Source organism: Pelophylax lessonae (assembly GCF_965119305.1).
Source record: "Pelophylax lessonae genome assembly, chromosome: 1".
Taxonomy (NCBI): domain Eukaryota; kingdom Metazoa; phylum Chordata; class Amphibia; order Anura; family Ranidae; genus Pelophylax; species Pelophylax lessonae.
This window is the reverse complement of record NC_138768.1, coordinates 210,160,367-210,178,956: the sequence shown is the minus strand read 5'-3', so window position 1 is coordinate 210,178,956 and position 18,590 is coordinate 210,160,367. Positions and strand designations below refer to the sequence as shown.

The following is an 18,590-nucleotide window of genomic DNA, read 5'->3' as shown; positions in this document are numbered from 1 at the left end:
GTGACATTTTCACAGTGGAGCTAGATAAAATAAGAAATAAAACAAAATTCAACCCAATCAACTGTGTAAAAGAAAACAGTTTTTGCTTCAACAAACAAAAAATGTAGTTTACAATTCACATTATTTAATAGGTATGTGGGACATTAAAAAAAGTCTCTTGTAAGAGGCATGTTTGCTAAAAGCACCTACAGGCATAAGAAAACATTTAGTCTGTTTGAGTACAACTGTATGTGATCTCTGTGGACCTTCATAGGCCATGGCCAAATATACAGTATATGGGGAAAGCATTCATCAACCATGTTGGATATTTTCTACTCCACTCCCCATGTTTGTCCCTTGATTTAAATTATTCTTTAATGGCCACGTCATACAGTCACAGTTGGAATGTATGTAGGTAAGTACATTTCTAAAAAAATTTGTTAATATTTGTGTAAAAAGGAGATTACATGCCTTTAAGGCCAACCTGTGGCCCAAGACGGCTATGAATGCAGCCCAATGCAAAATCATAAACTTAAAAGACAAAAAAAGGGGAGATATCTGTGCTCAGATACTAAAATAGATAGAAACACTGAAAACCATAGGCAGCCAGCTATATAGGCAGATTATATTCCTAGTAACAAACAATAAAACAAAAAAGCAGCGCCAATAATAAATAATAATGATAAAAAAGTCCCAAAAACAGGGGGAGTCCTTAAGAGATGAGGATAGGAATGAGGTCCTCCAATCACCAGTGTGCAGAAAGGGAAGATGTTCAGAACACCCTATGACAGTTTAAAACTGCTTACCAGAAGGTCTGACCCTCCTGTTACAGAGTGGTAAAAAATGCCCAAAAAAACGCCTGCAACAACACACCTGGGTGTTTTTGTTGCAGGCATTTTTTTGGGCGTCTTTGGAGGCAGGCATAACATCTGAACTTCTGTATAGGGATATATACACACACACACACACATATATTTATTTATACACATACACACATATAGATGTGATAGGAGCGGAGCCCTATGCCTGCAAATAATTTCATTAGCGCAGGCATAGGGTTCTGCTACTTTCACACCTATATGTGCGTATGTGAATATATACATATATGTGTGTGTGTATATATACCCCTACACAAAAGTTCAGATGTTATGCCTGCCTCCAAAGATGCCCAAAAAATGCCCAAAAAAAATGCCTGCAACAAAAACGCCCAGGTGTGTTGTTGCAGGTGGTTTTTTTTGGGCATTTTTTAGGCGTCTTTGGAGGCAGGCATAACATCTGAACTTCTGCATAGGGGTATATATACACACACACATATATGTATTTATACACATACACACATATAGGTGTGATAGGAGCGGAGCCCTATGCCTGCAATTAATTTCATTAGCACAGGCATAGGGTTCTGCTACTTTTACACCTATATATGTGTATGTGTATATATACATATATGTGTGTGTGTATATATACCCCTACACAGAAGTTCAGATGTCATGCCTGCCTCCAAAGATGTCCACAAAAAAGCCCAATAAACGCCTGCATCAAAAACGGCCGGTGTGACAGGAGCGGAGCCACTACCCTGCTCTACTGCAATTCTAATACAAACAATCTTTTTCCTATGGCGGTCACCCTGACATGGAAGAGTTTGGTCACCCTGCCATAGCAGTCAGAGTCAGTTAACCCGACACTACACTACAGTCACCCTGACACTTAACACTTTCCCTACAGAAACTAGATTATTGAATCTAACTATAGTGGAAAATAGTACCCTAACTACACTTGATATCCCTTTCCTCACACTAATAATTGCTAAATGACACTTTTGAAGCAGGAGTAACAGAACTGCTTCCACTCTCTTCCACAGCCCCTGTATTACAATGCTAGAGATTTGGCAGGGCTATCTTATATACTGGGGGGCGTATTCACTACTGATTGGCCTCTGGACCCCCTAGTCACTCCAATCACATTCCTAGCATCCTCCTGCCCCCTCAATTGGATTTTACTGATGGTTCTGGTCCAATCACAGGCTTTTAAAGCCCAGTTCCTGTCCCATTGCATTTTGGTCGGTTCTGGTTGCCGAATTCCGAACTTTTTCAGCAAAAAATTCGGAATTCGGCCGAATTTCGAACAGTCAATGTTCGGGTGGAACCGATGGTCGACCCGAACCGTTCGATCATCCCTAATCTTGACATGAGCAACATCTTGCCTCTACCAAGATGTCTGCTTCCAGAGACACAGAACAAGGCATAGTAAGTCTATAATGAGAGAATTTAGAAACAATATGTATGATGCAATCAACCACACATTAGCAGCGCTTCTAAAAACACATAATTGATAAAATCATAAATGGATATATATCTCTATATTAGATTCCTCTGAAAAAGAAAACCGTGTCTTTGCAAAATCATTCCCAGTGTTCATAAATGTAGTAGAAGGAGAGATCAGTGCGGTCAAAAGCCCATCAAAGCCATCACCGCACCCGTGGATGATCACCCCCCCTCAAATATTGCACTCACCAGAAACATAAATGTATGGGGCCAAAAAGCACACTCATTCTCCTTGGATAAACTCCACACCTTGGATCGATCCTCTCATCACCTCTCCTCAAGAGTAGATCACAGGAGTAGAGACCAATCAGCATACCAGGAGAAAAAGTACCATACTCCTGGTATGCTGATTGGTCTCTACTCCTGTGATCTACTCTTGAGGAGAGGTGATGAGAGGATAGATCCAAGGTGTGGAGTTTATCCAAGGAGAATGAGTGTACTTTTTGGCCCCATACATTTATGTTTCTGGTGAGTGCAATATTTGAGGGGGGTGATCATCCACGGGGTGCGGTGATGGCTTTGATGGGCTTTTGACCGCACTGATCTCTCCTTCTACTACATTTATGAACACTGGGAATGATTTTGCAAAGACACTGTTTTCTTTTTCAGAGGACTCTAATATAGAGATATATATCCATTTATGATTTTATCAATTATGTGTTTTTGGAAGCACTGCTAATGTGTGGTTGATTGTATCATACATATTGTTTCTATATTTTGGTTTATTATAGTAGCTGCTTCAGTGTTTTAATTTAACATGTTCATTTCTTCAATTTCTTCAATTCTGTTTGGCACTGGGTGGATACATATATTGGTTCTTTTCTAGTGTGGTATCCCTTTGTTTGCATAATGAGAGAATTGCCTGCTAGGAGATAACAGACAATAATAGTGACTAGTCCTTTTCCCTTTGACTGTCTTTTACATAGGCACAACCTCCAGATACAGTTCTTTAAGACAACCAATCAGAACAGGTGTGGAAAACCAGCAGTGTGCATATAAACACTAGCATTCCATTAGGACTTCATTGTCACTTTGCAAAAGGTTATAGAATGTTGGTATTTTAGAAAAAATGGTGCATTGTACAAAAATATTGTGCCATAACCTTTAGAACTAGATTCAACTTGCAGCTTTCAGTGAACTAGATCAGTGGCCATTCAGCTGAACTCGTTACTTCTGTGCTTATGGTATAATAAATATTAACATCTGAAGCAGAAACAATCCCTCTTAATACCGTCAATATACCGTATCTCTTATTTAAAATCAGTACCACCTCTACGAAATAATTGTGTTTTAGCTTATTAAATAGCTATTGTAATCTTTGGTGCAGCCCTCTGGGATTTCTTGGCGGCTTCTTTATACATGACATCTTTACACAATGTTTCCCTTTTGTCATTCTTGTTTTGTTCATTCGAATATGAATGTTTTCAGGCAAGAAAATGTGAGTCCCACATGGAGCTCATGTTTACTAATGGCATCACTTATTAATGTCTATATCGCTGGGAGGAAGTGTGTTCTATTTCCGTGTTCAAATATAGATTCACATTTCTTTCTGCCATGAAAGCCAAATGATAGCTGTAATGTGCTACTTTCCATAGGGAAAATATATTTATAGTACAACAAACGGCTCTGTTATACCGCATTTTTCCTTTCCATTGTAGTGATCAGCTGTTTCATATTGCACTGATATGATAATGTTGTCTTCAGTTTTGTTGTATAAGATTTTGATTGGTGATAATAAAGGTATTGCAAGGTATGACAATTTCATGGTTAAAGATAGCTGCCATAATCTTGTGAAAATGCACCTCTTGGAATACAATTTGAATTCCTAATTACAGTATATCTATGAGGATATAGCCAGTTTCCCTACATGCCAAAATCTACAGCAGCCTTTTTGAACCAGGGTGCCTTTTGGGTTGTTCAGGGGTGCATTGGCAAAATGGCAGAAATGTTATCAAGCCTTTTTATCAAGACTTTGTTTCACTAAGTCACAGTCTTTTATTGTGCAGCATTACAACCTTTTATGAGCCAGCCACTGATATCCTAACAGCTAATGACATCATCAGATGACATAGAACATTGGGCACCTGCACAGCAATCTTATGCCGCTCTCTGTCAGCACTGGGGTCACTTTGGAGGAAGAGAAATGCTAGTATACTAACTAGGCGGTACCAGCTGTCAAAAATGGAGACTATTTTGCCTATAATTTTTGGTGGCCCATGTATGTTAATGCTGCTACTGCAATATGTAAAAGTAGTAATTTTTACATTTTAGAATGGTGTGCCTCAAGATTGTCCATCATTTTAACCCTCCTCTTGTGTTAGGGTCAAAACTGACCCGTTTTCAGGTTTTGAATGTCTATAAGTATCACATAAATTTGTTTATTGCATCAAGATTTTTTTACTTTGTCAGGAACCTCTATTTAAACAATGTAATAGAAAAATAATCCTTTTCACTAAATTATAAAATACTGTGGTGAAAATTAAGACGTTCATGGTGTTAGGGTCAATTCTGACCCAGTTATAATATAGGATTTTAGGACACTAATAAGTTCCAAAACTGAAATCATAAACACTCTCTCTGCTTAGTAACAGTGACAGCCAATACCCTCTCAACCCTGTGAGCTGTAGTTAGGGAGGGGCCTATCTCTTTTCCTGCTTGTCTGCTTCTCTAAATAAAGTGAAGAAACATAGGACAAATTCATTTCAGAGTTGCTGACTTTATTTTACCATTTTTAAAATTTGACAATGAGAGGTATGCTATCAAAAGAAAGGTCTAGGGGGTCACACCAAAAATATTAAAACCAATCTTTTCAAGGATAAAGAAGCCTAACAAGGTAACCAAGAGGTAAGAAACAAATTTGATGATAAATAATTATTCAGAGGGTATTTTATGGCTGATTTAAAACACGGGTCAAAACTGACCCTAACATCATGGATAGTAACGGAATTCTAACATAAGAGGAGGGTTAAGGATGCCTTGACTGAAAAAAAAGTTGAGAAACACTGTTCTATAATTTGTATGCATAAGACCATCTCCTCTGCTCCAACCAAAATCGCTCCTGCTCTGCTCTATGGGCCAGATGCAGGTGAGTCAAGGAGCTGTCTGCACTCCCAACACATGAACAAACAGAAACCCTCCACACTCCGACCACATCACATGGATTTCAATTAATTGAAGCTTTATCAATAAAGTTTATCACTTTATCAATAAAACGTTATCAAAATTTTCGCCCTTCGGACCTCCCCACTGACTTGTTTCACCTGAAAGAGCTTACCTGGAGAGAACATAGAACTGGAGAGAATCCAGTCAAAGGGAAGGTTCCAAGGGTGGAAATTTTATAGTGGCAATTGGTTACAATATGTCAGAATACATGTGATGCGATCGGCGTGCAGAGAGTTTCCTTCTGTTTGTATGCCAAAATCTTTACTTTTCCCTTTAATTGTGACTGTTTTTGGCAACTGTGTTGGAAGCCATAGCAGCAACATCCTAGTTAGATGCTGGGTGTTTTATTAATAAGCGCATTGTAATTAAATGTGTATATAAATATATTTTCGTTATTGGAGTTGGGATGCAGCATACTATGTGTTTGAATACAAAACTGAAAACTGTTTTTATGTATAGATGCACTTCCAAATAAAACTTAATTTTAAACTTCTATACCATAAGTGCAAATGATTAATACCAATATGTATATCCCCTAAATTGATATAACATAAATGCAAATGAAAGGGTGCTAGTGCAAAATATTAAAGTGGTTGATGTAAAGTACCAAGTCCATGCAATCTTGATCCCAGTGACTCCTCCACTATGATTTGTTCAGACTCTTACCAGATATAGTTCATCTCTTTTGGAAAAGAGATCGATATGTTCTCAGTGTATGTATGCCTTTAAAGGCTGTTTGCTTTAGTCTGTACCATCAACCAGACCTCTGGCCGAAATGGCACATGGGGTAAAGAGCACAACTATTATCGTAAAATTATCCTCCAATCCTCCTCCAAAGACAAGCCAAAAGGCGCGATAGTGTTTTACCAATAAAACAAACCCTTTATTTTAAAAAGACAGAGAAATAAAATTGACACAGTAGAGAAAACAAGAGTGCACAACCAAAAAAACTAAGTACTGTTTCCCGGCGGCTATGATGGTGCAACCTGCTCGGCCCTGCCCAACATTTTTCACCACCAAGGAGCATCATCAGGGGTGTGGAGCATGGCCAGCAATGCCAGTGACAGATCTATGATACTAATGGAGCTGCCTATTCTGCGCTTTTTTGAGCCGGAATTTCCTCAATACACCGGCTGGTATAGAGAAAGACTGCCGTTCTGGGCATGTGCGTAGCCGCTGTTCTCCGATATACAAATAACCCAAAGAGCTCTATTTATGGAAAATGATTAACATTAAAAAATGCCTAAACTAGCAATCTATCAGGTAAGCATAAATAAAAATAAAATTATGGAATTAACCACCTAAGCCCCGGAGGATTTGGCTGCTAAAAGACCAGGGGATTTTTTGCGATTTTTTACTGCGTGACTTTGACGGACAATTGCGCGGTCGTGCGACGCTGTACCTAAACGAATTTCACGTCCTTTTTTTTCCACAAACAGAGCTTTCTTTTGGTGGTATTTGATCACCTGTGCAATTTTTTGATCATGCGCTATAAACAAAAAAAGAGCGTAATTTTTGCAAAAATAACAATATTTTTCACTTTTTTTATATGAAATTCCCCCCCAAAAAAATGTAAAAATCAAAATTTTTTAACATTTTCGGCCAAATTGTTTTACGCTACATATGTTTGGTAAAAAAAATCGCAAAAAGTGTATTTTGATTGGTTTGCGCAAAAGTTATCGCGTTTAATAACAAAGGGAAAGATTTTTGTCATTTTTGGTGTTTTTTTTTTTAACGAGTAATGGCGGCGGCGGACAGATCGGACCCTTGACTGACATTTTTGACACTTTTGGGGGTACCAGTGACATTACTGCAGTAATCAGTGCTATATATATGCACTGTTACTGCAAAAATGACACTGGCAGGGAAGGGGTTAACTTTATTGGACAGGGAGGGGTTAAGTGTGTCCTAGGGGCGTGTTTCTAACTGTGCAGGGACATGGCTATTGGTGTAAAAGCAAAGATCAACGGTTCTACATAGTAGAACTGTCAGATCTTCATTTTTACACCAGGGAGAATGACGGGCGGCTTGTTTACATAAGCCGCTCCGCCTTTCTCCCTTCACAGGAGCGATCGTAGTGTGACCGGCGGACATCGAGTCCGCCGGACACACGCACTGACTTGTCTGTGAACGAGCCGCGGCGGGCGCGCGCCTCAGCGGGCGCGCGCCCGCCCGCAATAGGCTCGCAAGTCAGTGACAGGCGAGTGACGTATCGATACGTCACTCTGCCTGGCCGGGGCTGACCGCCGCAGTATATAGTCGTGCGGCGGTCGGCAACCGGTTAAAATGTGCCTCAATTGTGAAACTCCTCACTGAGGATCATAAATACAGAGTAAAACTCCATCTAGTGGTCAGGTAGAATATTGTACTTATATTTAAAACTAAAACTTATAACTGAAAAAGTGAATACATTAAAACCAAAAATATCACATAAAAAATTACGCAAAATTAGTAAACTCCGTCAGAAAGAAGTTACAGGACTAGACTCTTAACACAAGCATTTCTTTTAGTTGTAGTGGTATTAATAAAGGTATTGAGATTCCACTCTTTAAAGTGTTACTAAACCCACAACAGTAAAATCTGTCTATAGATGCAGACTGGCATGCTTGTTATACTCACTGTGTAACTTAAGTGATTAATCCTCTGCATTGTGTAAAAAGGCTGTGTGATCCTGTATGCACAGATCCTCCCCTCCTGCAAGTTCACTCTGGGCAAGTCCAGATAAGCACAGTACACATAGTTGAAATGCACATGCTCAGTTTGGTCTCTATTGCTGGAGAGGACATTTCCTGGTTTTAGCTGAGCTATTCAGGTCACATGGTATTAACATCACACATTTGGACGTGTATACAGATCCTAAATGAAAGCCCAGTCCCTCCCTCCTCCTCCATGCCCAGTAACTAAAAAAGAACACAGTGGGTGGGATGTCACATCTTGATTGATGGATGATTTTTTTTTTCTTGGGAGGGTACATGTGATCAGCACAAGGTCAATCAGCACTGTCCATACATGTTCAGACAGAGAATTAAGAGTCTTGAAGCTGACAGGACAATTGTGGGAGAAATGAAAACTCCTCCTCCAAACTATCAGCACTCTCTGATACAAGTCACAAGATCGCTCTAATTGCTATATACAGCTGATGAGAAAAGGTATTTATCAGTTAATATTTATTAAGATAATTGCATTTCCATGTTCCGTGTACTGTAGGAGACCAGCTGTAGTGAATGCAGGATCTGGGTTTAGTAACACTTTAAGTCCATATGGATAATATGTCTTGAGTGAATATTTCCAACGGGTCTCCAATCGGGAGATTCTGCGGATACAGTGACTTCCCCTCTCCAGTGTGGCCAATATATTTCTATGCCAACATATGTAAGAGAAGAGGGATCCCTATTTTGGTGTAGTCTGTAATGTTTGGACAAACTATTGCCCTTAAACCCTTTCCTGTTGTGGGCTACGTGTTCATTAATTCTGATCTGCAGTGCCCACAAGTATCTCACAACATACTGAAGATTGCACGGACACTGCAGGAGATGGACCACTACTATATTGACGTTTGTTCTTCTAATTTGCACTAGCACTTTTTCATTTGCATTTATTCATAAAGGAATAGTATGTTATATATAATTTAGGTGATTATTGTTAGTAATCATTGCACTTTATGGTAAAGAAGTTTATAATTACAATTGATTTGGAAGCACAGATATACATAAAAACACGTTGTAATTAAATGGTGTAAGTAATCTCACCAGAACTGATTAACAGGGAATTCTGTTTTTACATTCCACGGGGAAATGAGCTTACAGTTCAGGGTGAAATCTCCCACTTGACTAAAGCTGTGGCCACACTTTTTTCTTATTGGCTTCATTTTCTTCTACATGCTAATCACACATGGGCAGGATTCTCTGCAGCTTTCCCCTAGTCAATACTTATAGTGAACTCATGAGGATAGAAATAAGGCAGCTGCCACTTCTGGATTTCTTTTAAAGATGCACAATCTGCTGTGTCATCCTGATCCTTACTTTGCTGCCTACTGAGATGCTGACTTGGAGCAAGTATGCAGTAATTCAGACTTCATAAGCTATTTGCTAGATTTACTTAAATAACAGTTTATTGTGCATTATTCATTGTATTCCATTGGGTAACAAACGTAAAGAGAAAAATGATAACCTAGGTGGCTAAATTCAAGCATATAAAGCAAACAAATGAGAAAAAACAGTGCTTTAAAAAGTAAAAAGTAGAGGGAACACCTTTGTCAATCCAGATTAACAAGGTATAAAACAAGAAATGCAAAGGAGAAATCAGGGTAGCAAAAATGAAATACGAGAAACACATTGCTATGGCAAGTAAAATAAATCCAAAATATCAAATATATCAATAGTAAAAAGTTTAAGAAGGAACATATAGGCCCCATAACAGATGAATATGGGACATTGGTCACAAATGACAGTGAAAAGGCAGATGTATGAAATTATTTTTTCCTCTTCAATTTTTACAGATGAAAAATATGGGTTTGATAGTCGTAATAGTAATACTAATAAAGGTACCTCTGTGGCTGGCAGAAAACATGGTACAAAAGACTCTAGAGAAACCCAATATGAACAAATCACCAGGTCCAGATGGCTTACACCTGCAAATCCAATGTGAACTTAGCTCAGTTAAAGCCATGCTGCACTTTATTTTATAGCACTTTACTGATGGGAATGGAGCCAACTGATTGAAGTAGAGCAAATGTGGTACCAATTTACAATCAAGATGTATATCAGAAAACTACAGACCGGTCAGCCTAACATCAATAGTGTGTAAGGTATTTGAGAGAAAATTAAGGGTCTCAATTCAAAAATGTGCCTACGATAATGTATCTTAAATGACAACCAGCATGAACTTATGAAAGTCTGTTCTGTCAGAGCAACCTGTTATCGTTCGATGAGAAAGTAAGTGAGAAACTGGATGGTGGAAATTCATCTAGATTTTGCTACAGCAGTTGATAGTGTATCTCATAGATATTTAATCTATAAAACATATTCTGTAGGAGTTGATGAAACTGTATGTAGATGGATAGGAAACTGGTTACATAACCAGTTTAGTTATTCTTTAAGGGAAAAAAGGAAAATGGTATTGGTGACAATGCACATGCAACAACAGTCCCACAGCAGCCTCGTCTCTTGCAAGGCCAAGTGCTGTGTCATTGAAGTAAGGAAATACAAAAAAGAACGTTACAAAGAGGACGAAATCTCTAGTCTCTGTTTTCTACTCATACATGATCCCAGATATATCACTCTGTAATGTCAAAGTGTTTTGTCCTCTTTCTGGCCTGTTTCAGCAAGAAAACCACATATGTCTAGCATAGTGATTTTCCGTGAAAGTTTTGTAATCTTTTATTATGTTTGATATGTCCATGTTTCATTGCTTCCAAACAGCACCAGCACCTACTAAAATCATGTGAATTTAATATGAGCATCTATAGAAATTCTAAGAGTGTTTTATAGCTTCACATCTGTATGTATTTTTTTGTAGAAAAAAAGCAGTGTTTACCTACCTTTTCTCTGTGCCAGGAAATGTATGAATTTTGTACACTCTCAACGACTGTGCCTTCAAAATGCAGCTGTGTCCATGTGTTCCAAGAATTATTTGGCCAACACATTGTGGACACTGCTGTGTTTACAGTCCACATATGGCAACAAGCAAAATGTGCATATTCTCCTTTGGGCACAAACAAGGACAATAAATAATATATGCTATTTAAAGAGACCTTGTCTCCAGGTAATTTATTTCAACAAAGATCTTCAGATAGGATTATATGTGTATTTATTGTATTTTATGCATGTTATTTACATGGAGATGCGCCCCTTATGTGAACATCCAATATCCCTGAGACTGCTGCTGGGAGTCACCATCTTGGAAGTAGAAGAAGAAATGTCACTCATGAGACGCTATATTATTCCCCTTTGCTTCCCCCTGCAGCTATATAAAAGGTAATGATAGTGGTCGAGGAGCTGTCAATACAAACACGCTCAGAAGAAGGGAGGGCTAAGACGTGCTGGAGAATTGACTCTTGTGTAGAGTTCATAGTTTAGATGCACATTGCAAATTAATAAAATATTGTTTATTAAAAGGAAAAACACTGCAAATAGGCATTTCAGATATTAGATTTTTTTAGGTTGGTGACAAGGTCTCTTTAACCACTTGATCTCCGGAAGATTTACCTTTTCTCATGACCAGGCCATTTTTTGCAATACTGCACTCTGTTACTTTAACTGACAATTGCACTGTCATGCAACGCGGTACCCAAATAAAATGTATGTCCTTTTTTTCCCACAAATAGATCTTTCTTTTGGTGTTATTTGATCACCTCTGCGTTTCTTATTTTATGAACACAAAAAACTCACAATTTGGAAACAAAAACAATATATTTTACTTTCTGCTTTAAAACCTATCCAATAATTTTTTTTTTTTTTAGGCCAATATGTATTCTGCTTCATGTCTTTGGTAAAGAAATCCCAATAAGCATATATTGATTGGTTTGTGCAAAACGTATTGCGTCTGCAAACTATGGGATATTATTATTTTTTTTTACCAGTAATGGCAGCGATCAGCGACTTATAGCGGGACTGTGATATTGTAGAGGACATTCTGACACTTTTGACACTTTGCGGGAACCAGTGACACTAATACAGGGATCAGTGCTAAAAATATGCACCGTCAATGTACTAATGACACTGGCTGGGAAGGGGTTAACATAATGGGCGATCAAAGGGTTAAATGTGTGCCTAACCAGTATTTTATTATACTGTGTTAGATGCTTTTACTAGGAGAAGAGATGGAATTTATTCCCTGCTTTGTTGGGACACAAATTCAATCCCTTCCCTCCTGTCCTTCCCTCTTATGTAAACAAGGCAGATCGCCGTTCTGCCTCTCTGCCTATTGACGGGTGCTGGCAGAGACTGGATACCGTGCACCTGCCGATCAGCCCCTACCCAGGAGTGTCAGATCATGTGTGTGTATATATATATATATATATATATATATATATATATATATATATATATATATATGTGTGTGTTCTGGCGCACAGGTGTCGCCCTGTAGCAGTAAAACTGCTATAGGGCAGACCTGAACGAGGAACTGAAGTGTTTGTCCAAAAAAGACTGTGTCCAAATAGGCAGGAAGAAGGCGATCTGTAGATAGGTCCCACATAGTCCCTCATGGTGATGTGAGTCAATAATGTGCATGAAAAAAAATAAAATGAAGATATGGCCGAAATTATCCAGAAATGTTGGCAATTAGCACGTAACAGTAACCCCCCTCCCCCCTCATGGAAATTTTCTGAAAGAGACCCTTTAAATAAAATGAACTATAAACTATTAACAAAGTGATACTATGTTCCATCAAAATTACGTAAAATCGATTTAGATGTGTCACCTTTATGTTGGAGGGATTGTGGGAGCGAGGGAACTCACGCTCATATAAGGTGGTGCTGTCCCTTGATTCAGCCATATTGGAAAGAAGTGTTAAGCTTAATTAAGAAGATCAGTAACGTAGAAATTAGGCAAGATCATTGGCAATGCCTGTTCCATGCTACAGTCTAATCATGGAAAAAATATAGAGTAGCTATTATTCCATTTTTGTTAAATGCAGCGAAAGCACTAATCCCAAAACATTGGAAATTCAAGAAAATACCAACAATGCAGGATTGATTTAGGGAAGTGGATAGAACTAGGTTTGTGGAAGGATTCATATGTCTGCAAAATGACTCCAGATTGATATTTTATAGAACTTGGAGAAGTTGGTTTGAGTTTAAACAGTCTTCAATTTATGAGTTATATGGGCAATGAGAGCCCCTCTTGGGAGGAGGGGGGATAGGGGGAATCCCTTGAGGAGGCAATAATATAGTTGAAAATTGTGAGACTACATTTTGTTCAACTATGTTTTGATCCCCCGCTCCCCCCCTCATCCCCCCCCACTCTTCTTTCCCTATTCCTACTCCCCCCCCTTTTTTTTTTTTTTTTTGTATTATGGTTCAAATTCTGGTAGGGAACACATTCTAATAGGGTATAATCGGGGAGATGACATTTGTAGTTATCTTAAGATCCACTCCTTAATTAATCACTAATAAACATATAATTCACGGTTTTAAAGTCTTTAGGCGTCTTGGGGGTTTATGGTTAATAGGAGGTGTTGGTTTGTGTTTTTTTTCTTTGTAGTGAGTTGATGGGTGGGAGATTTAGAAGGTAGAGAGCGGGTATTTTGAATTTTGGATGGGTGGAATCGGGGAGTTTCCCAGTATGGTGGGTCTCCCCTTTGTGGATTGTTTTTGGTTTGTGTTTTTGTATGTAGTGTGGTCACTGGTCGAGGACTTAGGAAGAAGGTAATGAGTATAGCTGACTTATGATAGGTGGGACCGGGTGGACCCCCATGGTACTCCCTTCTTTCATTATTAAATATTGTTTTCATTTCGTCTCTTCCATTCCCCCCCCTTCTTTTTTTTTTTTTTTAGAATTGTGGAACCTGAGGGGTATTCATTTAAGGGGTATTTAAAAAGTTTTGTAGTATGTATGTGCTGTGAACACCATATTTATGGTTATGTGTATGAAGATCCTGGGAGCCGTACATCAGAACAAGACCTACTGTGTGTAGAACAGTGACATTCTCAGCCTAGACCCCTGCCAGGCCATGTCCCAACGCGTTTATCTCTGCCCACAGGAGTTTACTAATGGGGATCAGCAATTGGTGAGTCATCGGATATGTAATAACTGCATCTAGTGGGCGTAGTGGGCACCTGGCTGTGAAGCTTCAAGCTGTCACAGCCAGGTGCCCATAGTGAAGGGCAGAAATATATCCCTGGAAACTACAGGGCATAAATTTATCCCTGGAAACTACAGGTCAGTCAGCCTAACATCAACTGTATGTAAACTATTGAAAGGGATGATAAGGGACCATATCCAAGATTTTGCTGATGAAAACAGTATCATTAGCAGTAATAAGCATGGATTCATGAAGGCTCATTCATGCCAGACCAATCTATTATCATTCTATGAGGAAGGGAGCTGTCAACTAGATAAAGGAAGGCCGGGTGGATGGGGTGTATCTGGATTTAGTGAAGGCATTTCATACAGTCCCCCACAAATGTTTACTTTACAAACTTAGGTCTTTTGGCATGGACCATAGGGTATGTACCTGGATAGAAAACTGGCTACAGGGGCGTCTCCAAAGGGTGATGATAAATGGCGAGTACTCAGAATGGTCCGTTGTGGTAAGTGGGGTCCCCCAGGGATCTGTCCTGGGGCCAAATCTGTTTAATTTATTCATTAATGATATAGAGGGTGGGATAAATACTTCAATCTAAGTATTTGCAGATAATACAAAGCTAAGCAGGGCAATAACTTCTGCGCTGGATATGGAAAACTTACATGGAGACCTAAATAAAATAATGGGGAGGGCAATTACATGGCAAATGAGGTTTAATGTTGAAAAATGTAAGGTGATGCATTTGGGTGCCAAAATACAAACACAAGTTACTCACTAGTGGGAGAACCTCTGGGCGAATCCAGGATGGAGAAAGATTTGGGGTTCCTAGTAGATGAGAGGCTCCGCAATGGCATGCTGTGATTTACTCAAGGGATAAAACGATAATTCTCCCACTCTACAAGATTCTAGTCTGGCCGCATCTTGAGTATGCCGTCCAGTTCTGGGCACCAGTTCTCAAGAAGGATGTGCTGGAACTGAAAAGAGTTCAGAGAAGGGCAACAAAACTAATGAAGGGACTGGAGAACCTCAGCTATGGGGAAAGACTACAGGCATTGAATTTATTCTCTCTGGAGTGGAGACGCTGGAGAAGGGATGTGATAACAATCCACAAATATCTTACTGGTGACCCTAGCATAAGGAAAAAACTTTTCAGTGAAAGGGAATTTAAAAAAACGTGGCCATTTACTGAAATTGGAAGAGAAGCCCAATTACCCATAGTCCCCATAAAGGGTTCTTTACTGTTAGAACAGTAAGGATGTGGAATTCTCTTCCACAAGCAGTAGTATCAGCAGGGAGCATTGATAGTTTCAAAAAACTATTAGATGGGCATCTTAATGAACACAACATACAGGGATTTGTGTTTTAAACACATTCACACACACCCACACAGGTTGAACTGGATGGACTGGTGTCTTTTTTCAGCCTTACCAACTATGTAAGATGCCGGCGCTGAGGAAAGAAGACAGCGGGTAAAACCAACTGGGGAGAGCACACTGCTTGATCGGGGACAGATGAGTGGCTGTTATCTTAAAAGTCAGCAGCTACAGTTTTTAGCTGCTGACTTTTACTGTTTTCACAGGAGACTGGAACTCTGCTTTAAGACATTTAGAGGTATCAATGGCAGTTTTTAATAGACTTGAATAGAGTGGGAGAAGGGCTAGGACCTGTAAGGTTTTTATTGCAGGGCCACTCTTTCTATGTGTCTTGTGACCATTTTTTACCAGGGCAGAAAGTGAAGAAGAATCCCGAATGTTATAATTATCACTAGGACAAGGGGAGGGGCCAACTGTTGCGATGACAACTGTCTAAGATGGAATTTTCCTTCTCTCACTTCTTGTTGTGTCTTTGGAAAAGAAGACAGAGGATTTCTCAAACTGGGCAGAGGTGACAGAAAAAAAAAAAAAGAAACAGGTTCCTTACTCTAGGCTAGAGATGCACTTTATTATTAGTAGTTTGTTAAGACATGCACACTAAATACTTAGCTATAGTGATTTATTGTGGCTTTTCACATTATTTTTTGTCCAGACCATATAAAGACTGAGGGTTTTATTTTCTTACAGGCATGTCGCGACTTTTTGGAGTTAGCAGAAACCCACAGTCGCAAATGGCACCGTGCTTTACAGTATGAACGTGAGCAAAGGGTCCGTTTGGAAGAGACTATTGAGCAGCTAGCAAAGCAACACAACAGTTTGGAACGAGCTTGCCGAGGAGCACCTGGCCTGTCCTCCAACACTACAGGAATCCCCAGCTCTGTAAAAGGTAAATCACTTTCTGTAAAAGGCAAACAATTTACAGAGTTTATTCATTATTGCCAAAAGAGATGTGTAATCCCTAACTAGCATTCTTAAATCATCTTTTGCTGATCTTCCTATAGTACCCTTAATTCTGTGTTGTTGCCATTGGTCTCTGTTCATTATTATTGCCCATTACGCTGCTTTAGTTTAAAGGATTTATTGTAGTAGAAAATATCAATAAGTCTTTGGTGCTGTAGTATCCATGTGAAAAAAATCAATTGTGATAGAAGTACCGCCTTAAGACCCTTTCTCACCTAGGGGTACTAAAATACTGTAATCAAATACACATAAATATATAAAGAATAGGTGTGCTAATCATATGACAATGTATAGAATAAATTAATAATTCCAAATACTCAAATAAATAAACAAAATATCCATTAAAGTTCAGAATCATAAGTGAAAGTCTTTCAGGTGGTTTATCCTTCTTCAATAGTGAAAAACATATATCCGTGTTCACAAAGGAATCCAAACAAAACGGTGCTCAAAGCAGATCTCTTCACCACATATACACACCGATTACCAGAAATTGTGGATCTCAAATTATATATGCCATTATGGCAGCTGCTCCGCTCACAGCTTCTCCGCTTCTTCTCCTCCTGTAGCTGCGGAGAAGCTGTGAGCAAAGGGGCTCCAACTGTTGATTGCTTCATTATTGAATCTTATGGGATTTTTCATATGAGAACAAGAGGAATCAGCACCCTTCTCCAGCTTGGCTGCTTAGTTCCTTGGGAGTGACTCTCTCTGCACATTATGACAGACTTACCTTAAAATGAAGCCATCCAGCATGCTGTTGGTGCTTCCATCTTCACCCGGTCTTCTTTCTGAGTTGGCTGTTTGAATGCCCAGGCCGCAATGATGTCACTCCCGTGCCTGCAAACGGGAGTTACGGTTGCGGCACAGTACTCTGAATGGACAGCACACTTAGTGTGCTGTTCATTCAGAATGCAGTGCGCATGTGCTGGTGATGTCACCAGCTGCTTCAAGCATGAATATCACATAAACACTACAAACTTAAGAAACATCCAGTGCACCTACAGGTAAGCCATATTATAGGCTTACCTGTTGGTACAAGTCAAAAAGCGGAGTTTACTATTGCTTTAACTCTTGTTGCACCAGAAGAGTATGGCAGGAGGATGGAGGAACAGGATGGATGATTTTCAATAACAGAGGAGAAATCAGCACAAGACATACATCCTACTCTCTGTAAGTTATGTCCCTTGTGCTGACTATGTTTATAATTTTTTGCTTTAAAAAAATAGCTGAGAACTGCTTGGCCACAGATTTGCTGTCATAGCAAAACTAAGTAGCCGATGAAGGCAAATTGTTTTAAGTACAGACCAGAGTATTTATGACTTAGGCTCGATTCACATATATGTGCGAATCAGATGCGTTCATATAACATGTGAACCAGACCAGCTTTCATTGGAGTCCGTTCACATATATGCGGGCTGGTTGTTGTGCAAATGCGGAAAGGGTCTTGTGTGTTTTTCAGTCCTGTTTAGGTGCAAGTTAAGTGTCTAATTGACTCCTGAATCGCACGTGAACCGCTGAAAAAAAAAAACACGCTGGACTCTGCACAGAAACTGGATATATATGTGAACTGAGCCTTAGAAGAAAAATGTTGACTTCATGCAGACATATAAAAAGACTTTGTAATAAACTGTAAATCTTTAACACAGGGTTAGCTGAACTATTACAACTGAAAGGGAAAATGCATATCTTCTATGCAGGGCATTAAAGTCCTGACATTATGATGGTAAATCATATTTAAAAGTAAGGTACTAGAACACAAGATCATTTTTTACTGACTACAGTCTACTGTCTGCTGCTCTGATTGGCTGTTGGTTGGTGCTGACATTATGTACACTGACAATGTGTGTTATGACTCACATTGTCACCAGAGTGAAGCTAGTGCTTTCTCTACTTATTCTGTCACTTATTATCAGCAGTTGAAGGTTAATGCGTGTCAAAAGTTGTCATTGAATACTTTAAATAAAGAATTTGCAAAAAAAAGTCATTATTGGTTGAGTCTAGATAACTCTGAAAACCAGTAAAGCACTTGAAATTTGGTATAGAAACA

The 18,590-nt window shown here is 39.1% G+C and overlaps 1 protein-coding gene across 2 annotated transcripts in view; it reads left to right on the top strand.

The window, feature by feature from the left end:
* The window catches only part of OSBP2 (oxysterol binding protein 2), a 426,310-nt gene that overhangs the window by 268,109 nt on the left and 139,611 nt on the right, over positions 1 to 18,590 (top strand). For both annotated transcript variants that reach the window (XM_082273351.1, XM_082273352.1), the window contains one exon: positions 16,274 to 16,472. In XM_082273351.1, the coding sequence (XP_082129477.1) occupies positions 16,274 to 16,472 (199 nt within the window). The remainder of the gene's footprint in view (positions 1 to 16,273; positions 16,473 to 18,590) is intronic.